The 20093-nt window shown below is 40.0% G+C and overlaps 1 protein-coding gene across 3 annotated transcripts in view; it reads left to right on the top strand.

The window, feature by feature from the left end:
* The window catches only part of LOC119965493 (protein diaphanous homolog 1-like), a 421840-nt gene extending 402126 nt beyond the window's left edge, over window positions 1-19714 (top strand). The window contains exons 28-29 of one of the 3 annotated variants that reach the window (XM_038796349.1): window positions 8605-8648; window positions 13880-19714. In XM_038796349.1, the coding sequence (XP_038652277.1) occupies window positions 8605-8648; window positions 13880-13903 (68 nt within the window). In that variant the 3' untranslated portion in view covers window positions 13904-19714. The remainder of the gene's footprint in view (window positions 1-8604; window positions 8649-13879) is intronic. The other 2 variants (XM_038796347.1, XM_038796348.1) reach the window with 2 other exon arrangements.
* The last annotated feature ends 379 nt before the right edge of the window (window positions 19715-20093 follow it).

Raw genomic sequence — 20093 nt, 5'->3', positions numbered from 1 at the left:
CTATGGATTTGAGCACAGTTGTAGATAATAAAGTTAGCCATTTATGTATCATATTAATCTGAAAATTGAGGTTATGTTGCTGTTTCCTTTCAGCCACGATCAAGGTCCATAACGCAGGATTACAAGCCAAGGTCCCATTTTCCGAAACGGAGCAGAATAATGCTTCCTGACAATTCTAACTAAAATTAGCAGACTCAATTGAATTTTGCATTATCTATAATACATAGAGACTGGCATCTGCTACTTGTGTATTAACCCTTAAAGTGCCATAGATGACCTCTTTTTATTATATATGATCTCAGCACAAAGTCGTTTTGTTGTTGCATCAGTGCCAGCTCTGTAGTCTAATTCGGTTGCGAATGTCAGCCAAAGTGCAGTTAGGCAGATAATCTTGCTCCAACTTCACATCCACTGGGGTTTGATGCAACCAACATAAAGTGCTGCTTGAACAAGGTCACAAGCAATCCATTGTGCATCCTGCAACTTGTAATCCAGCTTGAACTGTCGATTTTTAACTGCTCGCTTGGAGAAAATTGGGCAATCTATGTTTTGCTGACATTAAATTTAACTGACATTCAGATGTTAGCGAATGCAGACCCATTTTCTTTCCTGAACAGAATTTCAATCCAGTAAATGTAATACACAAGTGCCCTCATTTCACCTTTGCCTTGCTCCTCTAAAAGACTAGGCTGGCTTAAGAATGAGTCAGATGAAGAACAGACTTCAGTTTCTATTTTTACGCAGTTTAGGAAGGAAGAGTGTGCATTTATATGGTGCCTTTCACAACCTCAGGATGTCCCACAGCGTTTCACAGCCAATTAATACTTCTGGAGTGTAGCCATTGTTGTAAAGCAAAGCCAGTTTTCACACAGCAAACTTCCACAAACAGCAAGCCGATAATATACAGTGAATTCATTTTAATGTTATTGTTCATGTAGGACACTGGGGAAACATCCCTGCTCATCTCAAAATAGTGCCATGGGATCTTTTGCTTGTCTGAGAGGCCAGATGTTGGTTTAATATCTCGCCCTAATGATGGCACTTCCAACAGTGCAGCACTCCCTCGGTTCTGCAACTTCGAGTCCCAAACACTGATTCACTACTGGCACTTTGAGAGAGCTCTTCTCACAATGCATTATTTATTTCCCTTTTCCTGATTGATAAAAATTACAATTAAAATTGAGTGCACTCAGTGAGCAGCTGATATCCTACAATTAGTTTAGCTCTCGACTGGCATGCGCACTTTGAACATTGAATAACATTTATTGGGTGTCCAAAAGTGAAAACGTGCGAGTGATGCCATAATGTTCAGCTTATTTGGAGATTTGCTAAGGAAGTTTGTCGAATCTTGTGGAAGGATTCTACAGTAGATGATGAGGGTGTGGTTCACTGTGACTGAATAAATCATTTTCCACTTTCACACTGGGACCAGTGATTCTATCCATCAGTGAATATAAAATACTTATAATGTTTAACGATGTAAAAGGCTGCAGTTGCCAAATAATAAGACCCACTGGCTTGTGAAGGGTCTGTAGTTAAATTCCATCTTTATTGCATGTAATGTAAGGCTCAGGTTTTTTGACTCGACTTTTCTCAAAGCTGAGAAACCGTGGCTTTTGATTTGGTTAGCTTTTGCACTATAGGGAGTATGATGCAAAACTCTGCCTTACTTGTGTGATCCACAGAGCTTTGTACTTAAGGAATTCTCTAGAGAAAGCTTGAATATGTCACATTTTTAAACTAAAACAATTAAGTTGATGCATAATCCATTTCTCAATTCGGAAATTGCCGTTCCACATACTGAGGATATACTGATTTGTTCTTTGTCCTTCCTTTGGTGTATTGGAATGGTTGAAGGTGAATTACAAATCTCTCATGCTCGGCTACCACTTTTCCTACCCTCAGTTCAGAGTCAGCGAATAACCTGCAGTGCAGCCTTCTGCAATGAATTGCTGTCCCCCAACCTGAGATTCACTCTCTTTATACCCAGTGCACATTTTAAAGATATATACTAATTCCCAAGTGAAACGATGATGCAGCTTTAGTGCAGGAATGAGGAACAGAGTGCAGGCAAACAGGCTTAATAATAAAGCAGAATATACCACTCTGCGATTGAAGAAAGCATAATCCTACTCAATTGTTACTGAATTGCACAATCTCATACATTTGTTACTTTTTTACGGATGGTACCATATTTGGGATAAAGGGAAGGAAGAATCTAAGGGATACACGTATCCTAAGAATTATTAAATAATCAAGCATAACCATTGGCGTTGTGGTAACACCTACACATCTGAGCCAGAAGGAAGTCTTAACCATGCATTTAGAAAAGCACTGTTTGATTACAAGTTAACATGGTTTTAGGAAAGAGGAATCCTGTTTGACAAATTTAGACGGTAAATAAAGGAAATCAGAAGATATAGCAAACTTGGATTCGAAAGGGTGCCACACAAGATAAGGACTCATGGATAGAGGATTGGTTAGTGAATCGGAAGCAGAGTGTAGGGATAAATGGGGTATTTTCAAGTTGACCGGCTTTTCACTGGTGGAGTGCCGCAAGTTCAGTGCACAAGTTCAGCTATTTACGATCTTTAGGAATGACTTGGATGAAGAGACCAATAGTATTGTATCTAAGTTTGCTAATGATGCAAAGCCAGATGGCAGTGCAACTTGTGAGGAGGACACGAAGAAGCTCCAAAGAGATTCGGACAGGCAAACTGAGTGGGCAACAGGATGGTCGATGGAGTATAATGTGGGAAAATGTGAGGTTTTTCACTTTGATCAAAAGAACAGAAAAGCAAAATTTTTTTTTTCTTTTTTTTAATAAATTTAGAGTACCCAATTTTTTTTTCCAATTAAGGGACAATTTAGAGTGGCCAATCAACCTATCCTGCACATCTTTGGGTTGTGGGGGTGAAACCCACGCAAACACGGGGAGAATGTGCAAACTCCACACAGACAGTGACCCAGGGCCGGGATTCGAACCCGGGTCCTCAGCGCCGTAGGCAGCAATGCTAACCACTGTGTCACCATGCTGCCCGCAAAATATTTTTTAAACGGTAAGAAACTTGTAAATGTTGATGTTCAGAGAATTTGTTGTACTCGTGCAAAGAATATAAAGAATTAGCATGCAGATACAACAAGCAACGTAGAAGGTAAATAGCATGACGCTGCCTATTGCAAGGGGATTGGAGTAAAAGAATAAAGGAGTCTGGCTACTATTGTAGGAGCTTTGGTAAGACCACACCTAGAATGCTGAGTGCAATTTTAGTCTCCATGTTTAGGGATGTGTATACTTGCATTGGAGGCAGTACAGCAAATGTTCACTAAACTGATCCTTGACAAGAGACGGTTGTAAATTGGGGGTCGATATTCTCTAGTTTAGAAAAATTAGGGTGATCCCGTTGAAACATTCATAATTATAAAAAGGCTTGACAGGGTGGATACTGAGAGGCTGTTTCCCCTGGCTGGGAGTCCAGAACAAGGGCAGACAGTTTCAGGATAAGGGGATTGATGTTTTGGAACAGAGATGAGGAGAAAATTCTTCACTTCCAAGTGTTGTGGATCTTTTGAATACTCTAACCCAGAGGGTTCTGGATGCACCATCATTGAATCTATTTTTGGCTTTGAATAGCTGAAGGGCCAAATGACTGCCCTCTGTGTCATAACGACTGTGACATAATATAGGCTGGCACATCAGCGCAGTACAGAGGGAGTACTGTATTGCCAAAGGTGTTGCCTTTCACATGAAATGTTAAGCTGAGGCCCCATTGCCCTCTCAGGTGGGTATAAGAGAGTCAATAGCATTATTCAAAGAAGACCAGATCTCTCCATATTCTGGCCATTTTCTATCCCTCAGCCACTATCAATAAAGCAAATTATCTGTTGTTTCATCTGCTGTTTGTGGGACAAATTGCCTGTTGCTTTCTCGCAACAGGTGCCAATACTTTAAAAGTACTTCATTTGTTTTAAAGTGCTTTGGAGCATCTTGACATCATGAAAGGTGCTATATAAATGCAAGTTTTTTTCAACATTCATGGGGAAGGAATATCTAGGAGAGTTCTCATTCAAAATACTCCCATTTCATCGTCGTCTTGAAAGAAGACAATGACAAAATTACTTGTAAATTATTTGGTATCTTTCTGGAACCATTAATTTACGTGCTACTACGCAATCCCTCTGGTGCTTTCCTGCCCTTCTAGGCTGCTTCAATGATGTCAGTTTCTATGATCGCACAGTATGTCTGGAATTTGACTGCATTACAAATAGCCCAACTGGAACCTACTGCACAACGCCAGAAAAATTAACATTTCCAGAAAAGACATGAAATTAATTTGCTAATGTTATAATGTTCCGCTAGTGAAAGGAGGTATTGCATTCTTCCCTCCCTCCCTTAAGACTTCCCATTGCCTTGAAAATCAGAGAATAGGAAGATTAGGGGGGAAAGCAGATGGCTGGCAGTCATTTGTCAGGTCAGCCGTTCTACTTTGTACAAACGTGTCCTCTGCCCTGGAAATTCAATCGAGGCTGATTTGACATTTTAATTTCTGATGAATTATATTTTGGCACACAGTATCATTTGCGTTTAGGATCTTGGTTTATTGTCTCTGTTCTGTGGAATTCATCAGTTAAAGAGTGCAATTTTTACCATTTGCCCTGAGTGCTTTATTTAATTTGTGGAAAAATTCACCAAAGCAGGGAAAGTTGAAATATCATTAATCACTCAGAGAGAATACTGTTTTCTCATAATCAGGTCATTATGTTGCATAATTTGTTTTATTTCCATCCTGGAACCTCAGTGTCACTGGGAGGCTGATATTTGTTGCTCATCCTTAGTCATTCTGATTAGGTCTTAATACAATGGAGTGGCTTGCTCGGCCACTTGGAGGGTGGTCCGGCGGTGACGAAATGAGGCTGCTAGTCCCCCTCCAGGCAGAGCATCGTGGTGTGGGTGCGGCGCTGACGTTTTGGTCGTAAGACCAGATGCTTCCTCAGGACATAGCTGCAAAATTGGACAATCCAGCCTGTAGTGTTCCCGCCGGACCTGAATAACATGCAATTTGTGTCCCCGTTTTTGTGTGTATGGTTGGGGGTGGGGGATTCATTCTGCGATTTGGACACAAAATGTCGGCCTAAATTGGAAGCGATTCTCAGCCCAGAGAGCTGTGTAACCATTGGTGCTGAAGACCCTTACCAGCTGGAGCTGGTTATAAGTGATCCATTCACCACACACTCATTGCAGCCACGAAGATGACTCGGAGAAGACCTGCCCACCGGATATCGGGCATCTGAAATGGACCCATTTCTTGATGCCAATGAGGAGAGGAGGGACACCCTCTTTCCCAGGATGGGCTGCAGACTCGAGCCCACCCTCCTGAACAGTGCCTGGGCGGAGGTGGCAGAGACCGTCAATGCTGCCAGCCTCACCAGAAAGAGACGGCTTGTGATCCTCAGGTGGGTGTGACTGGTGAGGTCTCTGTTCTGAGAGAGGCAGTGTGCCAGGGAGACTTCCAAAGGCCATTGTGCAGGTGTCCTTTCGTTAGGGTGAGCTTCGGTAATTCCCAGCTTCCTCTGCAGTGGGGCTGCACTTTTGAGGAGTGACAACACATGGTGGGCCACTGATTAAGCATGGCCATGCCCATCGACTTGATGATATCTATGGGGTGTGAGGATTTCCACTGGGGCGGCCTGGGTGGGCTCCCACATCACCAGAGGCTCTCTGAACATTTACAGGACACAGTGAGTAGTCAACAGTGTGAACAGCTCTGGAGCCTGTAAGTAGCACCAGAGGGATGCATTTGGATCACATACTGCAGCAATGGCTGTTTGAACCAGCCATCCCGATGCCAAGGGGGAACACCCTGTATCCATGGACTTGGCACCCAGTCATTCCCTGCTACTCTGCTACTCTCCCCCCGCCCCCCCCCCACAATGTTGCAAACGCAACAAGTTTTGAGAGGTTTTTTTACCCTCTCACCCCCCCCCCCCCCCCCCCCCCCCCTTTAACAGCAATGCCGCCCAGTCCCTGCTTGTAAAGACTTGTACCAAAGCGTGCCCACGTGACTTCCGCCTGAGGGGGTGCAGCATGAAGTGTTCAACCTCAAATGAGATTTAAATCCATGCAAATGACCGGTTTGCATGGGCCAGCCAGCACAGGGCACAAACTTCACCAATGATGCCACCATGGGGGACCGAAGCAAGGCATCAGAATTGGTGCCAGGCATAAATCATGATTTGTCTCGCTGCCAGCGGTGAATTCAGCCCAAGATTTGTATGCAACTAGGTCCCATGAACAACAATTAAGTAAATTACTAATTCATTTGTTTACCTGAAGAATGAAGGAAAAATTCCAATTGATCGCACTTGCCACAAGATGCACCATTTCAGCAGTTTCGTGGCCATCCTGTTAGCTTCAGATTTCCTTTCTGGCCTCCTAGAATTTGTGACATGTTAGGGCCATAAATGGCATCACGAGCGGGATTCATATGACAAGAATTACGAGTCTAGATGGTTGCCGAAAAGTTCTCATAGCACAAAATCCAAACATTTCTTGTCACTTTCTGGGCGTTTGACAGCAAGGTCATGTTTTAATGAGGCTAACCTTGGGCAGAGCCAATTGCCCAGCAATTTGTGGCAATACATATCTCCTGGCATAGTTTTTCAACGCCACACATTGTTGCCGATTGCGATAGTGTTGGGAATCGTATTTGAATCGAATGTGATTTCCATCAAGTAGTGGATCCTCGGCCGATGATCAGTGAATCCCCTAAGTTTTACTTTTTAAGTAAACATTAATTACTTGCAGGAACTGCATAAAACATCTCTCTGGTGGAAAAGTACAAATGTACTATTTTTCTTTCTCCCCAATCCCATATTTATCTAGACAACAGGACTTTTCTAATGTTGAGATGAAATGTTTCTGCTTTGTAGTTAAGCTAAATTTAAATAAAAGCAGTTCTACAAATAAAATGCCTTGAAGTCTCAAAATTCCATTCATTTTTCAACTTGAGATTAGAAAGTTATAGAAATTTCACCAACTCCTTTGTTCCAATGCATCGTTTCTTCTCACTTGTGTTTTCTATTGAACAGAATATTTTACTCCTCATGACGAAGAACAGGATTTTTCACCCATTTTTTTAAACTAATCATAGGTGACGTAGAGTAATGCTCCCTTTACGTCTTCATCAATGTCCCATGATCCCAATTCAGTTAGCTATCCAAAGGCAGCAGAGGAACATTAAAATTCTTATTACTATGGCCTTTAAGTGGCAGCACACATTTGGTTGCAATTTACGATTAATTACCAGTGTCTATGTGCTATTTGTTTATTTGATCTTTAATTTCCACTGAGATTGAGGTTGATGTTTCTTGACTTCAGATCCTCAAAACCATTTGAGGAGAATTCAGTTCTGCCAGTCTGGGATCTATTAAAATTAGGGTTCCCAAATACCAAACACATATTCAGTTCCATGCTTGTTGAACAGTACTTCATAAATAATTATTTGAAATGATTGAATTATTAATTTCCCATTCTGCCATAACCTAAATATGCGTATATCATTCCTGGCAGTGCAGCCAAGAGAAATGAACAGTGTTGCTATTTGATGTCTGCATTTCAGAGCACAACGGATTTATTTCGAGTTATTACAATAAATTGTTAAAACTTGTTTTAGCCACTAAATTAAGGAATCTTGATCACTGACGGTCCGGCTAAAGCGTTGTCTAATATTTGGAGCCCAAACAAGATAATGTGATCCTTCTCGAACATATTCTGGAAATGTTCACCAAGGACAGTAAGAAGTCTTACAACACCAGGCATCTTCACATCATGGCTACCAAGGACAGGACATGGACTTACTCATAGGTCAGGCTGAATTCAGCTATGGAGAAGAAAGTGCCTAGGTTTAATCTCCATGTATACCATATTTTCCACCTCTAGTCAGCTGCAATACTAGAGTTGGGCTGGTAAAGAGGATTCTCTGGTAATGTTTCCATTCTACTTCATTACTCAGTGAATGTTCATTTGAATGTTGTGTGAAGGCAGACACGCTCTCTCTTGGCTACGGGATAAATACTTTGGTAGCTTACTGAAGACTAACCAGCACTTTCCGACACTGAAGAGGAAATTAGGTGGGGCAGAGAGAGGTCAAGAGGTACACTCTGCAAACAGTGTATCTAAGATGTACCTTCAATGATGATTATACCTTTTGATGAATTTGATGAAATCTGATTTGTTCCATGGCAAACTTGTCAGTATTCGTCCCGAGTTACAATCATTCAATATGATGGGAATATGCCGGCTGCATGCATCATGTAACACAAATGGTATTTTTTCGCTTCCAGCCTCCATATCTATTTTCTGATATGAATCAAGTTTGACAGAATGATGGCTTGCGGTACAAGGTTTAATTTGATCTTTTAAATCTAGTTATTATAATAGACTTAGAATTAATTGTGATTAACTAGTTTTTGGTTAATAATTTTTCCTCACCTTCTCCTCCCCTCTCATTCCTCAGGCAAAAGAGAAATATTCTAGTGGTTTATCTGCTTCAGTACCTATTGAAATTACCTGCACAGTTAACATTTTCTCTTTATTCCCTTTAGACTCAATGTTGTCTCTCTCTGATATCAGTGACGGCAGTGATCTGGTAAAAAATGAGAATGTTTACCTGCTTGTTCCAGATTCCTATCCCGTAATCTTAACCCTTTCAGTAATGCTGGGAAACCCCATTTTTGGCTAGCGACGTTAAAGCAGAAAATGAAAATATTAAGAGTCAAGTATTTTGCATACATAACCTGCCATGCTAACTTTTTTTCATCTTGCAAAGAAAATATAATTATGGGTAACAAATATAAATCGCAGGTTGATCATGTTTTCTACTTCTACACCATTTCCCAGCCAGCACTGACACAATTACCCAATGGCTTTCTCTTCACTGATTCACTTCAATGGGTGGGAACTTCCAGACTGGAGAACAAAGTGAAAATGCCCAGGCCTAGAAGTCACTCATGTTTGTACACATCCCACTTTGTCAATCCTGGTCTGAAGTCCTCTGGCAATACAGCTTCAATCTGATCTTCCATCCCTTGGTTTAAGTACTTTCAGTAAAGGCAGACGTTTGTGAGATGTGGCGCCATAGCAACCATTTGCTCTAAACTCAGTTGATATTTATGTTCTGTTGTTGGAATCAAGTATTTCTGATGGGTACGGGGAAATAAAGAATGTAAAGTGGGCAAATAGTTTATAACTTAATGAGGAAAATGTAATTAAAGTGAAATCCATTTTCTGTAATACTTGGGAAATCTACAAAAGTTAACTCATTTTAACTGGAATGTAAACCACGTTTGTTTGGAGTTGGAAAAGGTTTGAGGATAGCAATCTTTTTGTTACAGTTTCTAAAAGATTGACAAAACTCCAGAAACCGTAAATAATATTTAAGTTTGTCTATTTAGTACCAAAAATTAACACCATTAACAGATCATCTGAGTAGATAGTTTTCTGCAAGCATAAATGAGAAAGAGTGTTTTCAGGAATAGTGTTTTTGGTTACAAGGGCAATTGGGGATGGGCACAAAATGCTCTCCGAGCCAGCGAAGCCTATATTCCTTGAGTGAATGTTTTTAATGTTTGGACCAGCTGTGGTTTAGTGGAGGCGAGGGTGGTAGAAGTGGAAACAAGCAATGATTTCCAAAGGAAATTGGATGGGTACTTGAAGGAAGTAAACTTTCAGGGCTACAAGAATCGAATGGTGGAGTGAGCCAAATGATTGCTCTGCAGGGAGCTGGCATGAGCATCATGGGCTGAATGACGTCAATCTGTTTCATAAATTTATGAAAGATTTCTTGAATCATTGGCGTGATTTTCATCTTTGCCCGAGTAGTAATCTGGCGTTTTACAGAATCCGTTCATTCATTTGAACAAAATGGAAATCTGGCGAGTCTATTCCACCGGTTTTCTGCCCAGGCAAGCAATTTCAAAGTTGCCCCGCAATGCCTGCTGAAAATACTTCACTTAAAATCAAGAATAGGTAGTAGCTATGCGTAAATGGTAAACAGGTGTCGAGATGTTTGGCACTTTTGCCACTATGTGTTTCCAATTTTCACTCTGTTGAGGATGGCAGGATCCGAGATGTGGAACTGCATTGCCAGAAGATTGGGAATTGGTTGCATTCCCAACCTTGACTGAATGACCAAATGTGACATTGAAGAAGGGAGAGCATTATTTTTATAATGATGAGGTGAGGCCAAACTGCTGATGAGATAAGCAAAGGAAAATGCTTCCCATATTGAGTTCAGCTAGTTCCTGTTAAATCTCTATTGTGATTTTTCCTCCAGCTCTAAATATCACCAGTCTAGCAACGCTGTCTATAAGTAACTTGTCTCCCTTCAGTCCAAAAATAACTGAAAGTTAATATAAGAGTCTATAGGAACCACTTGGTCACACCCAAGGATGTGTATTCTAAAATTAATTTGAATGCATTGTGCTCATTCCTCCTGATTTTCCACCCCCTTCTGAGAAAGTGACCTCATGTCGGAGTACAACTGCACCGACACACCAGTAGCTCTTCAATAGGCTGGACATTCCTTTGGGGAGTGCAATCCTGTACTTGTCTGAGATGCACTTGCCAGCAGAAATCAATAGAAAGCAGTGAGAATCTTCGGTCATTTTATTTCTCCTTGTCCTATCCACTGAGACACAGTGTAATTCTGCTGGTATCCACAATATTCCAACTTAAATTCAAATTTGTGCCGATGTAGGTGAAGGAGATAGATGTAGTCTGCTCAGTACACTCGTAATTTGATTCTTAAGCAATAATCTTGGCTGTAATTTTAAGAAGTTGATTCACTGACTGCAAACTACCAGTTGCATTGCTACTGTTTGTCGGTGGCGCCTTCATCCAGGGACAGTTTACATCCACCTTCGACAAAGCTTCTCTAAGGATAATGGGTTCAGTGTTTGGCTATCCTGATTTTCTGACATTCAGCAAATTCTTCCCAGCTTTACTGTAGTTTGGTTTATTCCCTCCTACTTGCATTGTTCCTAATCCCCCATTCAATCCCTTGAGTGCTAACAGTGAATCCCTACCATAGAACCTTTGGGCTGAAGGGTGAAGTTTGCATTTTGCTGTGCATCTAAGGACAAAGTAAAGGGAATGCATTTACAACTTGTTTTTCTTCCCTCCACTCCTTTGCACAGGAGTTGAATTAATTGAAGAATCCCTCAGATGACATGAAAATGTCACTCTGGTATGAAGGTTATATTAAATCTATCAATGCAAAAAGGCTTGTTGAAAAAAAGAAAAACATATTTAAAGTTTCTTATCTGTAACTGCCAGTTACTAATAACAGACCTGTAACCTCCAGTAATTTATCCTACACACTATCGGACATCTGTTATTGAACAGACACAGCCCAAGATAATCAGGCCTAGATCTGTAATCATATAACTAGGTGTCTTTCACATTTCCCGTACTTCTACTGTGAAGATTTCATGTACCTGCCGTGACATTTCAATGAAATTCCAGTGGTGGCACTTGCTGTGAAGTCTTTGGGAGGCATTTGATCCCTTGTGAGGAACCTGACAAGGCAGTCACTGCAGTGAGAGAAGCTTCTGATAATTTGTACGGTTACAATGCTGACTTCAAGAAGCTCTACATGTCGTTGTCAGACAGTATGTCATCAATTTCCCCATTCTTTCTTCCCTGCTGCTAAGTTCAGTGGTGCTCACTCAGGAGCATTAATGATTTTCTTGGTCTTCTGTGAAAGAGTTGTCATTTTTTTCTGATTTAAGTAATGAGGCAGTTCTGCATCAAGGTGAAGATCATTCATTATGTCACAAATGATCTATTAGTTTCCATTTTTTTAAACTTCTCACTGTGGTAGGATTCCAAATGGGGAATGTGGGAGTAAGAAATGGCTGCAGTATCTCAACAAATGACCCAAAGCTGTAACTATTGTCTAAATTTTTGACCTTCGGCAGCACCTTCACTAAGCCTAATTTTCCTCTCCCCTGATATCACAGATGCTTTTCCATCAAAGTTACCCAGGTAGCAATCAACCACAATAGGCCTGTCTATTTCCCCTATCTTGTAACCCTTCTAGCATCCTGTTGCCCATTAATTTCAGTTGTGATAGAAGAACTGTCTGAACCATGGACTGCTTCATGACCATTGTTATGCAGTCAGCCTTCCACAGAAACTCAGCTCTACGTGCCAGGTTTAAATCCAGGATTGAAAATTTGAATCTCAATCTCTGTCAAGTATGTCTCCTGTCCTTGCTCAATTGCTGCTGTCATTTCTGAGAGTAGGTGACATCCATTAGTCTGTCCCCCTCCTTTTCCCAAGGTGCAATATTCTATCACCATCAACTACTGAATACGATTGCAAACTCACCACATTTGTCTTAATGAACTCTGGAATAATAATAGAACATAGAATATACAGTGCAGAAGGAGGCCATTCGGCCCATCGAGTCTGCACCGACCCACTTAAACCCTCACTTCACCCTAAACCCATAGCCCAATAACCCCTCCTAACCTTTATTGGACACTAAGGGCAATTTATCATGGCCAATCCACCTAACCTGCACGTGTTTGGACTGTGGGGGGAAACCGGAGCACCCGGAAGAAACCCACGCAGCCACGGGGAGAACATGCAGACTCCGCACAGACAGTGACCCAGCGGGGAATCAAACCTGGGACCCTGGCGCTGTGAAGCCACAGTGCTATCCACTTGTGCTACTGTGCTGCCCAATAATAATCTTTATTAGTGTCACAAGTAGGCTTACCATAACACTGCAATGAGGTTAGAAAATCCCACAGTTGCCACATTCCAGCGCCTGTTTGGGGGAATTCAGAATGTCCAAATTACCTAACAGCATGTCTTTCGGGACTTGTGGGGTGAAATCGAAACCCACGCAGACACGGGGAAAATGTGCAGACTCAGTATGTTTATGTTTCTCAATTGTGAAATAATCCAGCAATGCCTGCTGGACTAAGATGATAAAAATAGAGGTTTCACAAAGTCCAGAGCCTCTTTGATATTGTCTGACCATTTCCCCGATGGCTTTACTTATCATTTTATCATTTTTGTTCAAGTCGAGTCTGGTGAGAAGTTTATCCAAAATGACATGCTGTGCATTTGTGTGGTTTTACTAATCTTTTTGAATTCAAGTTGTTGTTCCTCCCCTCTCCCCTTCTGTGCACCCAGCATGCTTTACTGCCAGTGACTCTTAACTGTTTCACAATGCCTGCATGTTATTTCAGTGATATTAAGCATAGATGTTATCAGAAATCTCCATTTACTTTGACAGAAGATAGCCATTAACTTGACATGCCTGGTCAGTGAAAGGATTAATTTCATCTTTAGCCTTTTCCCAAATGTGAAACTGTCTTCGGGCAAGCAATGGTGACGAATAGTGCACCCACGCTTACAAACAGCACTAATTAAATTGCAGCCATTCCAAGTAAAAATACCAGTGCATACTAAGATTGGAGTGAGGCAAGGTCGATGCATACCTGATGTGACTCTCCAAATGTTTAAATGAACCGGTTGGCATTGTAACATCACTGATACATTGTATGTAAATATAATTACCCATATTAATTTCTAGCAATCAGTGACGATGAATTGTCATTTTGGCAAGCCGAGCTGTAATCTTTTTATGGCCAATCGTCATTTTATGGTTGTCCATGCTGTCACCTAGTTCTAATTCTCATTTTTCATTTCATTTTTCATTTCATTCTTTTGTCCCAGATTCTTATCTGAAATATTGGAAACTTCGTGGATTCAGGCGTCTGATATCCATTTTCTAAAATTGCCGAGGATTATGTTGCAATTTAATAGGAAGTCTGATGCCCTTTGTTTTCTCTCTTTCCCCAGCTAATCGAAGAGGCAATGCTATGACTTCCATTCTAGCCAAAGAACTTACCAAGGACGATGCCGTCGGGCAGACCATGAGTAAGAAGCAGAAGGTAGATAAAGAAGCCAAGGATGTCACGAAACCAATGGAACAAGATGAAATGCTGGAGGGCATTCTTACGCGCTCCAGTTAAACCCATAGGAAAATATCTGGATTTTTAAATTCTGTGCCATAAATCCATTTTTCTGTTTAGATGCTTTTTTATGACCTGAATGTGTTACAGTTGGATTTTTCTGGACTAATTTTATCTCAAATTGTGGCAGTAGCCTGACCGTGTACAGGTGGCTTCTTGTATATTTGAATGGGAGCACGGCAGCCGATATTTCAACGTGTAATACTGTTCTCCTACATCAGTTTTTGGCAATGCTGCAGTGCAGATTTTGTCTCTCATATTTGGACCCCTCATATTTTGGGTGCCTTTGCTTATTTTTCTCAAGTTTTAAACATATGTGTTGATTTCCATCTCTGATGGGTCTTATTACTATCTCAAATTAGTGAGATTAAAATAAACATTTTTGCACATCAGCCTCATAGGCCACTTAAAGTAAATTAGTAGGTGTTTCTATTCACATTCATTCTTAGTAGTATTGCAAACTATTTTATTGGAGGTGGAAGAGGGTCATTCTTACTGTACCATCGATCACGTGACATTTAATGTACAGCTCAAGAGCTGACCAGAGATAATGGTAATGTTATTACAGCACGAAAGGAGGCAATTCAATCCATCGTGACCATGTTACACATCTCCGTGCACAGCACTGTTGAAACACAAATACTGTGTAGGTTTAGTGTATCTCATTACCAGTAATGGTAATTTGTGATTTGCTGTAAAGTTAAAAGATTCAAGAATATTAACGGTGGTCAATATGTTACACAGTTGGAAAGGCAGAAATCTGTCCAGTTTTAGCAACTTTCAAAGATGTAACGGAATGTCACCATTTTTAATATTATTCCCTTTTCGCTACCGCCTCACTTTTACTCTCGCCTTACCACCACACTGAAAATTTGATGCGTTGGGACTAGAAGTTCACAAGTCAGAGTATTTTCTTTCGGAACTACACCAGACAGCTGAGCACACACCATGTGGAAGTAGTTTTCACTTTGCTACAGGTCACAAGTTGGAACTGTTAAAAGAGGAAAAGATAGTTAATTAGCCAATGAATAGTTAATTAGTTAATAATAGTTAATTAATAGTTAATTAGCCACTATTGAAATTTATGGTTAAATAATTTTTACTTATTTGGTACTCATTACTGAATTAGTACGGACAAACGTCCTTAAATGATTCCCGTCACCCTGTTCACATGAAGTTTCATTAATATTCTAAACATTTTGATGGATCATTCCTCACAGATTATTTCTCACAAGATTCCATTTCCAAATCATATTTTATGTTTATTGATAAAATCCTAAAAGCCCCAGATGTGTTGATCATGTATGTTTGATCTTCCTTCGTCGACTCCATTGGGAGGGGAAAAAACCTTCAATAACAAATAAGATGATTGAAAATTGTGTTGTATCTTTTGTTGCCTGTGTCCCCATTTAATATCCACACTGGTTTGAAGAGTTTCATATAAGCATGTTATGTGTAACAAAGGACTGTCTACACATATTAATGCGTAACTTTAATACAGCATCTGATAAGTCATAATCACAAAGGTATGATCTGCCTAAGAAGATGTCCTGTCCATTCAAGATCCATCCAGTTAATTCCCACTAACAACATGTTAAATCCACACTGCAGGACAAAAAGTAAAGAAGTGATTCCAAACAAAGCTCTCCTTTTTCATAACTTGAAGTTAGAGGGGAAATGAGAGCTGGAGGAAAATCCCCAGCTGAGGTGTAATCCATTATTTTACTAAAATAATGCCACAATTGGGTATCATTTGAAATGCATTCATTTCAAACTTTTCCAATTAGCACTGTTTTTGTAAAACCCTGATTAAATGAATGTATGATCAGAAAGAGTGCTTAACTACTAATTTATTTTGGGTGGCTCTGATGTACCAATTCAGGTGATGTACTGCTGTATTTATTTAGGATTGATCCCTGTTGAGGCTGTCAGTTGCATTAAGTGACGGGAGTTGGCTTCAGGTTCATAGGATTTTACCGCTGTATGTGTAGGCAAACTCTGGAGTATGTGTTGGACCCTTTCAGCTGCCCTTCCAATTTGTAACTGCTCTGCTATCTATGTTCTTGGCTGTCTACAGATTTTTTTTTCCCACTAAATAATATTCCTTAAGTTTTGAAAATATCCCGTGATTAGGATGCAACTTCACATCACTTGGTCAAGCAAGTTTTGCTACCTGCAAGTAAATCCCAAATTTACACGTGAAATTCCAACAGAATTTCCATTTTAAAAATTAAAACAATAATGCGTTTGGCTAGCAGAATCTTCCCGTAGTTAAAGCATTATGTGCGCTTGAGGTGTTTAAACCAAGGAAAAACATGAATTATACTGCAACAAACACCCAACAACCCTGAGACCGCCACTGGTGTTTGATTAACTCCCCCTTCTCTTTGCTGCCATCCAAATTTGAGCTGGATTAGGCAGGAAAACCCTTTCAACAATATAAATGTGTTTGCACTCGTTCGCAGAAAATCCCTTCAGCTCACAAACCTGTATTTGCACGAGTTTATGAGCATTCAGAAATTCAAAACGTTCTTCGAATAATTTTTAAGAGGTTTTGAATGGGTGTTTGAAATGTTCTGTTTCATACAATAACAAAATTAAGCTAAAAGCTAATTTTATATCAACCCTGACCGGGGCTGTGCATCAAACTAGATAGCTTTCTCTATTTGTCACGTGTAATTTGATTTACGATCCAATACTGTAATTTTCCATTAGCAGCCAGTTTCGAAGTAATAAGAAATCACTTGCCCTGACAGCAATGTGCGGTTAGGCTATGATGCTGTGAGTCGAGTCTGACTCGAGCAATTTTAATCATCTACCTGGTGAAATCGGTATACAGGATTGAATCCTGATTAAATAATGATCAATTTGAAACATCTTTCTAATATCCAGAACACCACAGAAGATAAGATGCAATTGAGCTTTCCTCCCTTTCTCTCAAATTAACTCTGTATGCCAAGTGATTTTGTTCTAAGAAAGAACATACTTGTTCTGCACTGTAATTACTACTGAAATACTTTGGATATTATCCATTGAATGTTTTCACAATATTCTTACCCTTTAATATATGACTGACTGGTGTTTGCAATAAGCATTTAGCAGGTAGGGTATGTAGTGGTTATGGGTTAATTGGGTTTGGTGAACCAGGAATTGCTAGTATTTTCCCATGTATTTTGCCATTTCTTTTATTGCCACTTCCCCTGCCTGTTCATTAATGCCCACCACCACCCTGTTTATGTTGCTAGTGGGTGTTTTAATAATAAATATTGTAAACATTGCTGTTGATCGTTATTGGCTTCTAATGGAAGCATAATCTGCGTATGGATTGTTGATTTTGTAAAGTTCAGTGCATGTACTGGACCTTGAGCACGTTTGATCTTTAGATCTGAGGGAAATGTTTTGTAGCCAGCAACCCAGTGTAACGATCACCGGTGCAAACAGTTTTTATGGTAGCTAGGTTCATAGAATTTTCACAAAATTTAGTGCAAATGGTAGTACACTGATGTTAGAAAGGATCTGGGTCCTTAAAGACAGGCATTTTTGTGGTGAGGGACAGCAATTTCTTTGGATATGTGAGTTGCATAAGGAAGAAATTCCTCCCAACTGTTAATACTGCACCCTGAAGGGCACTGGAGCACAGTGAGATAGGTGCTAACAGCCACTTTGTCACCTTATCCAAGTGGCCATTCTTTTATACATGAGGCTCGACAGTGAATGATTGCCAGCTAGACATCCCCGGAAGGCATCACCGAGCCTATTACCTAAAACCCCTGCTTACTGAACACCAGATACTCCAGAGTTAGGTTATCACTTGAGTAAAAGTCCTGCTGGAATGATTCATGAATTTGTACTGTAAATATGGCTGTAGTTGACTTAAGTTATTGAAGATGCCAGCAATCCCCCTGAAACTAATATTTATAAGCACTTTGAGGACACCGATGAGGTAATCATAAGGAATGATAATATCAAATAAGGATTCTGCTGAATGAACACATTGAAATATCAAAAGCACGTGTCTTTTTTTGGGAGGGGGGGCGGATTTCGGACATGTTTTTAATTACACTGATTGTTGCTTTATGGAAGATCAGAGAAATGGGTGTTCCATTTAGATCTGAAACCTGTACGTTAATTCGGATTATCCGTCATTTCAAATCATGGCTAGGGTACCATGAAAAAGTGGTACCAGGGCTGGAATTATTTCTTTGGATTTACGTATATTTAGAGGCTGCAATAGAAAATACTGGAAAGTTGTAAATTGGTGTTTTACTTTCAGCGTTTGTTTCATTTATAGATATATATATGTGAAAATTATTTTGATTATACCTTTTTTGTATTTCTGTCTGCAAACATGCCTACATTAGTAAAGGTTGCTGGTCAGCTAATTTTGAATTTCTCTTGCCCTCTGTGCTCTCACACGCTGTTTACTGCAATATTTTAGAGATGGTATCTCCATGGTAACATCGTGAATCAGGAAATGCCCCTCCCTGCCCTCCCTGTAGAATGAATGTATTTTTTCCAGGGAATGACCAGATTGATGCTTTTTCTGGACACAATAATCATATAATGCTCCAGATTATAAATTTGAGTAGTTTTGCAAAAATGCACCAAGTGACCTTGACCCACTGAATCAGCACTGGGAGGAGCAGAGCTCCTGAGTTAGACTACCTTAAGCTGAACTTCTTAATTTCTTTCCCCAGCCATTTGCCCCACTGTTTCATGCATATTTTAACATTAAAAAGTACATAATAAAGAACTTATACATTTTGATGGATATGGGGTGATATCTGTGTAAAGGGCACAGTAGTGGTGGCTGAATGATGTAGTGATGTATGCTGCTTAAGAAGCATTTTCTGGAAGTCACTGCTGGAATGAAGCTATATCACACCAAAATTGTATATTGTACAACCTTATCCAGTAGGGTGCCATCAAAATTGCCGGTTAATATCCATAACTTCAAAGTAGGCCCAATTGAAAAGCAAACCCAACAGCAATACCAGGCACCATGTAACAAGAGTGTAAGTAAGGATGTTCTCTATAGTTGTCCGGGGTAACATGCCAAGATTGATATTCATTCCGTGTTTTGTTACTCAGGGACTTTTTAAAAGCATTGTCAGACTTTTTTTAATTAAAGATATTCAATTTATTTACACTTTACAGCCAGGAGGTTGCCTTAGTGGGGGAGGGAGTGCGAGGACATTTCCAGAACGTTATGCTGTTTTCACCCGTAATAGAGATAGTTCTTTTTCATTTTAGCTTAGCAATGTCACTGGAAGGGCTGAATGAGTATTAGTTGTCCTTAGCAATGTCAATGAAACTGTAAGATGCATGAGAATCAGCATCACTTTTGCCTGCTCTTTTTCTTAAAACCACTTGAATGTGATGGAAATATACATTCAGAATGCTTGGAGTGGGGAAGAAAAGCCTACGGCCTGAGGTATTTACGTCTTGTGACTATTTAATCCGATACAGTAAGTCATTTCATCTCACTTCACAGTGCAGGCACCAAGAATCTAAATGGGCCAAAGCTAAGACTTTGGTCGGTAGGATTATTGTGAAAATAATGAATTTTGTTTTTTCATTGAAATTTGTTTCTTGCTTTGAAATCTAATTATATCAGATTTCTGATTTGAATTGTAAATAAAACAAAAAGTATTTTATCAAACTGCATTGCGTTGTGAGTTTTTTTGCTCACTGGTATCTTGCTGCTATTATCAGATTTTAAACTGCTCTCCGATATGGCTGATACGTATCACAGTACTACCCCACTGCTGCAAAGTTTCGACATACTCACAATATTCTGTACTTTGGTTATTGCCATGATATTGATCAGGTTTACTCTCAAGACAACACTTCAGAAGTAGCTGCTTGATTACAAAACACTGTGAGACATCCCAACGGCGTGAATGATGCTATTTAAATACAAATTGTCTACTTTTTCATAACGGCACAGAAGATACACAAAGCAGTCTTGTACTTCGTGGTAATGCGACCCATCTTAATCAATTCAAGGTGGCCACTTTTCCAAAGGTCAATAAGCTGTG

Source organism: Scyliorhinus canicula, chromosome 4 (genome assembly GCF_902713615.1).
Source record: "Scyliorhinus canicula chromosome 4, sScyCan1.1, whole genome shotgun sequence".
Lineage (NCBI taxonomy): Eukaryota > Metazoa > Chordata > Chondrichthyes > Carcharhiniformes > Scyliorhinidae > Scyliorhinus > Scyliorhinus canicula.
Note: the sequence above shows the minus strand (reverse complement) of the source record. Positions and strands in the feature narration are given on the sequence as shown.